This window comes from Nannospalax galili, unplaced genomic scaffold (assembly GCF_000622305.1).
Source record: "Nannospalax galili isolate Female #2095 unplaced genomic scaffold, S.galili_v1.0 scaffold851, whole genome shotgun sequence".
Taxonomy (NCBI): domain Eukaryota; kingdom Metazoa; phylum Chordata; class Mammalia; order Rodentia; family Spalacidae; genus Nannospalax; species Nannospalax galili.
In genome coordinates, this window is record NW_008330578.1 from 1,696,468 (window position 1) to 1,704,669 (window position 8,202).

General features: G+C 45.7%; 1 protein-coding gene across 1 annotated transcript in view; it reads left to right on the top strand.

Moving 5' to 3' along the window:
- LOC103747522 (collagen alpha-4(VI) chain-like) overlaps positions 1–3,773 on the top strand; it is a 119,683-nt gene extending 115,910 nt beyond the window's left edge. The window contains exon 37 of the mRNA XM_029554536.1: positions 3,205–3,773. Coding sequence (XP_029410396.1) covers positions 3,205–3,374 — 170 coding nt within the window. The 3' untranslated portion in view covers positions 3,375–3,773. The remainder of the gene's footprint in view (positions 1–3,204) is intronic.
- Positions 3,774–8,202: the final 4,429 nt, after the last annotated feature.

Sequence of the window (8,202 nt, forward strand, 5' to 3'; positions counted from 1 at the left end):
TACAGGCATGCTCCCTCGGCTCCTGCTCGGGCTGCTTTCTTATGCAACACAGGCCCACCTGCCCAGGGGTGGCACCACCCACAGTGAGCTGGGCCCTCCCACATCACTCATCAAGAAGATGCCCTTCAGACATGGTCACAGGCCAGTCCAATAAAGGCAATTACCCGATTGAGGCTCCCTCAACCCAGGTGTGTCAAGTTGACACTAAAGCTATCCAGCACAGAGGGATAGAGCCCCATGAGCCCCTACCCCATCCCTGACAGACTGTTGACAGGGCCACCCTAGTGCAGGCCCAGTGCAGGTGCCCACACCTGTGTGAGCTCACAATTGCAATGGCTGTATGATGCCCAGAGATAGCATTTAGCAATTCTTCTCCCTACCTTCCAGCACTTACTTTCTATCAACTTCTTCTGTGAGGTTTCCTGAGCCTCAGGGGAGGTGGTAGAAACGTCTCATTTAGGATTGAGAATTCAACTACCACTAATTGGTTGGGAATCTGAAAATTCTCCCCAGACTAGTTCAATCAGTGTTTGGGTGGGGGACTTATAGGTGACTTATAGGGACAATCAAGAGTGACAGCCATTGCTCTAAGGCATCCTTTACCATAACACCTAGGTCCAAGAGATGGAAGAGAACCGACTGGCCATGTAACCCAGAGCTGTCCACTAAATGAGCCTACAAGTCCCTAGTTCTCCTCAGCCAGATTCCTCGTCTATTGTACTCTGAGGCCACCTTCAGCCTTCATCATAGCCTCCAGCTCCTCCTCCAGTTTTTCCTCCCACAGTTGCTCCTTTCTTGCTTTTCAAAAGAAATAAAGGCAAACCAGTTGAACTCTTGCAACTTCCCGTATCTGGGCACACCCTTCCTTCCTGCCCTCCCACTGGAAAAAAGGGTTGGCTGGTCCTTGTCTCGCTCTGAACTGTTGAGCAAACAAGGGCTCCTTTGGGCCTTGTTGTCTTCAGTTCCTTGGAGCTTTGTCATTGTCACCTTTCTCTTCCAGCCCTGTCTTCCCTTGGCTTCAGAGACGGCATTCCCGTCTTCTCCCCCTCCTTTACCAACTGTCTGTATTGGGACGAACCACTGGTATTGGCCAGGCGTGGAAAGTCACCCCTCTTTCTAGCTGTTCCCCACGTCACCTCCTGCTCTCTGCTACCTTCTTCTTCCTCTGGGCAGCTCCAGTCTGAACACCTGATTAAGTTGAACAAAATACAGATTGGGTTATGCCATTTCTTCAAACAAGTGTCTGGGTAAGGAACACAGTCCTTTAACGTTAGACCCTACCCTGAAGCTCTGGAACTTTGCTGGCTGCCACACCCCACAGATAATGTTTGCACAAGTCACAGTTGGCTTTTGTGCCCTGCTGTTTGTTCCTGGTCTCTGTGCCCTTGCTCACCTTCACCTGTCTATCTGTATCTACACATCTGCTTACCTAGGTCGTATGGAATTGCCTCCTCTGTGCCTCTGTGGTGTAGCTGGATTCTTCCATAGCACCCACAACCTGTTCCTGCTTATGAAGAGCTAGGCAGTGTTACGGCCGCCTAGATGATCTTGGTGTATTTTCAATTTCCGTGTTATCTCCCAAGCACACAGAGGTTCCCCCCATCTCCTCTGAGTAGGGTTATGTTGTAAGACACATATACTGGGAAACAGAACAAGTCTAGACAAAAGTGTAATTTCATTATAGCTGTGTCATTACTTTTCTTTCCTTCCTCTTTTCTGTCCTTCATTCCTGAATTTCATGGACTTGAGTAAAATTGTAACCAGTGCTATACAGTCTCTCAAGAAGGCAAAAGTTAATATGCATGGGAAAAATAATGCCTGTTATAAAATTAGGTGTTGTCAATAATTGAGTAACTCAATTAGTATCCCCCAATATCCTATCATCCCGGTAAAGAAAACTTAAGACTGTGATGAATACTGAGTGTTTAGCTTCAAACAATAACTTAGGGCTGGCTAATTGGAGGTGCTGAAGACTCCCCTGTACTTCTGACAAGGATGGTAACCACTGGTCACATTGGCTATTAAAGTTCAGATATTTTAAAATTTTATAAAGTTAAAATTTCCATTTCTTAGCTGACCTAGACACGTTTCAAGTGCTCAGTGGTTACATGCTGGGGCTGTACTGAAGAACACAGACTTTTCATCAATTCCAACATTTGTGTCCTTGTAGAAAGTTCTGCTGGATGATACCACTTGAGACATGTCATCTAGGAACAGCAGTCTGTGATAGTCTCCCAGACCAAGGGCAAAGGTGGAACGTTTAAAGACAAAGGACCTTTGGAAAAGGGCTTTATATGACGTGTCAAGTCCTGGTTCGTGGGTTTAGAGTGGGTTGGCAGTGGCATTGGCTAGGTGAGCTGGTTGCTGACTCTGTTGATGCCCAAAAGTTTTGGAGAAGCATTTTTTCTTTCTTTTCCTTGGCCCTTACCACTTGCTACTTGACACACCCTCCAGAAGGGGGCAGCACAGTGAGCAAATCCAAATGGGTCTGTTGCAGGCAAAACACCTCTAGGCACATCTCATCCTCCTGGGTGCTTGTATCTGGTGGCTCCTCCTAGGAAACCAGCCAGTGCTGATTTGTACTAATGAGAGATTGGTTTGTAGCCCCCTGTCAGCAGTCCATGCATTATAACTTTTCCTTTTTCACAAGTCTTTTTTATTGTTCTCTAAAGGCCCAGAAGGAGCCTCTTGAGGGACGCCAGCCAGCGTCCTGTGCTTCAGGGTTGACCCAGGACAAGCACAGTGCTATGGGAAAGTGTCCCTAAGGACATGTGAAAGGCAGGGGTTACACACCTGGGAAATCGGCTCCTCCCTGAGTTAAAATCCAGGGAATCCCAGCTCTTGCTTTGTTGTGACCTATTGATTCCCAACACCATTTTTCATCTTCTAGGTGTGTTCTATTTTTCTTTTAGTGGCTATCTTAACTTCTTGGGCAAAAATTAGGATACTACAGTAATAAATAAGCTGGATTTAGGTAGGTTGTGAGAAGGCTAGACAAGCTTGGCTTTAAGGAAGGGATTGAGATGTTGGGCTTAAAAATACTGTTTTTACGGTTGAGGAAATTGAGGTGCATACAGGATCGCTGTCTTGCCCACAGTCACACAGCCAGTTGGTAGCGAGGCAGGGATTCGATAGTGTTTGGGGCACCAGACCTGCTGTGCTTGCACGTGCACTCCAGCTCTGTCCACATTTGTTTGGTTGCAGATCCTTGTTTCATGGATCCTGTGGAAGGTGAATGCCAAGATTACATCCTGAAATGGTACTACAACGAGGAGGAACGAGCTTGCCAACCATTCTGGTTTGGGAACTGCAGAGACGATGCCAGCTGGTTTGGAACCAGAGAAGAGTGTGAAGCTCGATGTGCCCCTAGTTAAGTTGAGCCTTGTAACTGGTGCCCCTCTTTTAACAGATGATGAGAATGGCATTAACCTGCCAAGCCCACTTCACAGTGGCTCTCGTGTTCCTCACCTCTCCATGGTTTCTTGCCAGTGAAGACTTGGGCTAGATAATTTGTAATTGAGAAGGACTAAATTCGAATTGTTAAGAAGAGTAATTGAAATTTTCCTGACTATTGTTTAAATGAATTGTTCTATCACATTATTTAAAAATGCTAGGACCTACATAAACTAAAGAAAGATCAGTGTAGTAGTAGCAGAACTTATCTAGAAATTAGTCAAAAATTGCCTGGTCTCCTGCTAAAATATTAGTCAAAGAAAAGCAAAATCTAATGTGAAATTCATCCTTGCTACCTAATGTAAATGAATGAATGAGTAAAGACATTCTTTATTAAATCATTGGTATGAGACTGCATGTGGTTTCCTTCTAGACACTGTGACATAGTAGTTGATGAGTGGGGACAGAAGTTCTTTTTTGTGAGACCAGTCCTCTGCCATCACTGGCACCAGTGAACATACTGACTCACCAGTTAAGGCTGGTGTGGTCAGTGCAGCGATGAAATGAAACGCTTAGTTTTGCTGTATTTGTTGCTTTTGCATCACTGTGAGCAAAATATCTGAGGGTACAAGTAAAGGGAGGAAGGATTTGTTTTGACTCATGGTTTCAGAGATTTTAGTTCATAGTCTTTGTCTCTGTTGATCCTGAGTCCATGGTGAGGCAGAGCATCATGGTACAGAGGCCTGTGCAGGACACTCTTCACCTTGTAATAGACAGGAGGGAGGGAGGGAACAAGGGACTGGGGACCCAGTATAACCTTCAGAGTCATGCCCCCAGGGACCTCCACTGAGGTCCCACCTCTTAGTGGTTCCAGAGCTGTCAGTCTGGGGATCAAGCATTCCACACATGGGCATGCTCGGGGTCATTTCATGTTTAAACACTAACCATCAATGGATGAGATATTTTGTGGTATAAACAGTGAGGACAGGGCCTAGAGAGATGGATCCAGGGATGGGTCATCGGTTAAGAGTGCTTGCATAAAACCTGAGTTCTGCTCCCCACATCCATGTCAGGCAGCTCACAACCCCCTGTAACTCTAGCTCCAGCGGATCTGACAGCTTCTTCTGGCCTCTGTGGGCACTGCACTCATGTGCACATACCCACAGTCACTCCTACAATACACAGAAATAAAAATTAATTAGTTTAATAGAATAATTGTGGTTCTTTTTGGCAACTCTTACCCCATCTCATGACTTGGATCTCCAGGCTTCTGAACTCATCCCTAGCTTCCATGCAGAACTGGGAACTGCCTGGATGGGCGTTCTAGGAAACTTGGGGTTTCTGGCTTGGGGGACTCTGCAAGATGTTATATTATTCATCTTGAGCTTCCCTAACAAAATCTCACAGACTTGGCACCTTAAGCAACAGAAACTTAATTTCTGACCTCTGGAGGCTAGGAATCTAAGATCAGTGTGCCAGCGTATTTGGTTTCCTCGGTGAAGGCTTTATTCCTGGCTTTCCGATGGTCACTTTCTTGTGTACTCACATGGCCTCACTTGGTCTTTCCTTGGTATGTGCTCCTGGAGGGAGGGAGGGAGGGAGGGAGGGAGGGAAGAGGGTGGGAAAGAGAGAGCTCAAACTCTCTGTTGTCTTATAAGCAAACCAACCCTATTTTAATAGGGCCTCACCTTTCTGATTCTTTAAAGGCTTTATATCCAAATATAGTCAGGTCTGGGATTAGTGCTTTGTTATGTGAATTTGGAGGAGACATAAACATACCAGATCATAGATATCTGATGACTACATGACTCTCCCCACCCATCCCCAGGACAGAGTGGAGTTTACTCTGTGGCAAGTTTTTGTATCAGCAACTGGGCTTTTTAGATTTATTTATGTTCCTTCACAGTCTGATGACATTGCAGAGGAGATGAGAACCAGCTTTGTACAGGGTGTTCAAAGAAACAAAATTTTATTCTATTTTTATGACAATTATTTTTGTCTGATCACAGAAGGATGTCTCTGTTCACTGCAGTAAATCTGTATAGCATAGAAAGACACATGTAAGAATTGAATATCACCGATCATCTTTCCTTTCAACCATTTGGGCATAACCCAGGTGTATTAGTCAGGGTTCTCCAAAGAAACAGAACTGGTATAATGAATATATATGTATAGAGATTTATCAGCTTAGCTCACAGGATAGGGTCCGAGTAGTCCAACAATGGCTGCACCACACTGGAGAAGCTGAGAATCCGTAGTCGCTCAGTCCACGAGGCTGGATGTCTCAGTAGTCCCAATCTGGTGCTGAAGGTCTGATGAATTCCAGATCAGCTAGTCTTCTGTCTACAGCAGCAAGACGAACTCACCAGCAAGAGAGAACGCAAGCAGCAAGAAGCCTGGCGTTCTCCTCGGCCTTGGCCTTTTATACCAGCTGCCATCAGAAGGTAACGCCCACATTTAGGGTGTGTCTTCCAGCTTCAGATGATCCAATCAAGAAGATCTCTTTCATTTCAGTTAATCCCAGATCTGGGCAAGTTTACACCCAGGATAAGCTATCACAAATCCACCCCTTGTCAACTTGACACCCAATAGCATCTCTCTGTGTCATACTTAATTTTCAAATGAAAACAATGTTGAGGTCATAATTTCACCTAACATGATATGACTATCCCATCATACAATGACCAATGCATTATATATCTTAGACTAGGTGATAAGGTCTTTGAGGAATGCTTAGTCCTTTAGTGTCTCATAACCCAATATAATCATATAGGTTCACAACACTTAACCGCTTAACAGTTATCTCAATTACACATTCAAAAGAGAATAACTCAAGTATATGCTTAACATATGTGTATACATGCATAAGCCTATTCTTAACCAAATAGGACAAAAATACTCATGTCAATTATAATCCACGTTTCTGCAACTGGTCACGTGGCCTGAGTTGGTATTTGTAACTACTGCCTCTACTACCCATTCTGTATTTCCTCCTCCATCATCAAGCACCTCTGCAGGTCTTGGCTCTTTCCCTGGCTCATCCCTGAAGGGTCTGGGCCATTTGTTGTCCTGTTTGGATTGGGTTGTTGCAGTTTCCCATTGACCTTAATCACAGGACATGGTAACACCAAAAGTCGCTCTAAGGAATCTCCTGCCTTCCAGATATAACCTTCATTACCGCCATTGTGGAGAACCAGTCCAAATTCCCCCTGGTAGTCTGGGTCAATCACCCCTCCTAATACTGTTATTCCTTTCTTAGCCTGCTGACTTAAGGGCATCAGAAGTCCAGTGCCCAGGGGGAAGTCTTAGCTTCCAGTTCAATGGAATGTTTGTTGTGTCCTGTGGCAGAAGCACTCCCTCCTCTGGAACAAAACATCCAAGCCAGCAGAGTGCAAAGTTGAGGGTACAGGAAGAAAAAATTTTTGTAGTGAGTCACCAGGGGTTATAGTGAGTGGAATCATTCCTACTTCCTGGACCCATGAATCCTGGCTATAGGAGAAACTGTACCATATGTTGGATGCTGATTCAAAGCATACACTGCCTTCTGGAGGACCCTGCCCCAGCCCTCCAGGCTATTGCCACCTAATTGGCACTGTAACTGTGTCTTTAAGAGACCATTCCATTGTTCTATCAAGCCAGCTGCTTCAGGATGGTGGGGAACATGGTAAGACCAGTGGATTCCATGACCATGGGCCCACTGTCACACTTCTTTGGCTGTGAAATGAGTTCCCAGGTCAGAAGCAATGCTGTGCGGAATACCATGACGGTGGATAAGGCATTCTGTAAGTCCCTGGATGGTAGTTTTGGTGTAGGGAAGGCAAATCCATAACCAGAATAAGTGTGTCTATTCCTGTAAGGACAAAACGCTGTCCCCTCCAAGGTGGAAGTGGTCCAATGTAGTCAACCTGCCACCAGGTTGCAGGCTGGTCGCCACAGGGAACAGTGCCATATCGGGGGCTTAGTGTTGGTCTCTGCTGTTGGTAGATCTGGCACTCCGCAGCAGCTGTAGCCAGGTCAGCTTTTGTGAGTGGGAGTCCATGCTGTCGAGCCCATGCATAACCTCCATCTCTGCCACCATGGCCACTTTGTTCTTGGGCCCATTGAGCAATGACATGGATAGCTGAAGAAAGAGGCTGACAATCCACAGAGCGGGTCATCCGATCTACTTGATTATTGAACTCATCTTCTGCTGAAGCCACCTTTTGATGAGCATTTACATGAGACACAAGTATGTTCACATCCTTTGCCCATTTGCAGAGATCTATCCATATCTTCCCCAAATGTCTTTCTCATCAATCGTGCTCCTTCCAAGTCCCTGACCATCCAGGCAAACCATTGGCTACAGCCCATGAATCAGTATATAATCACACTTCTGGCCATTTCTCCTTCCAAACAAAATGCACGACCATGAGCACTGCCTGAAGTTGCCCACTGTGAAGACTTTCCTTCCCCAGTGTCCTTCAGGGTTGTTCCAGAAATTGGCTATAATGCCGCAGCTGTCCACTTCTGAGTAGTGCCTGCATAGAACCATCTGTAAACCAAGCCCTAGTCTTCCCTACCTCAGTCAACCAATCATAGCCATGAAGCCATAGGTGCATGCTTGAGAACAGGAGGCGTCGTAACAGGAGTAGGAACCATAGGCATTTGGGCAACTTCTTCATGTAACTTGCTTGTGCCCTCCGGGCCTGCTCGAGCCCGATCATGTACATACCACTTCCATTTGATAATGGATTATTGCTGTGCAAGTCCTACTTTATGACTAGGGGTGTTATAACACCCACCTCATGATGGGCAGCTTCACTCACATGG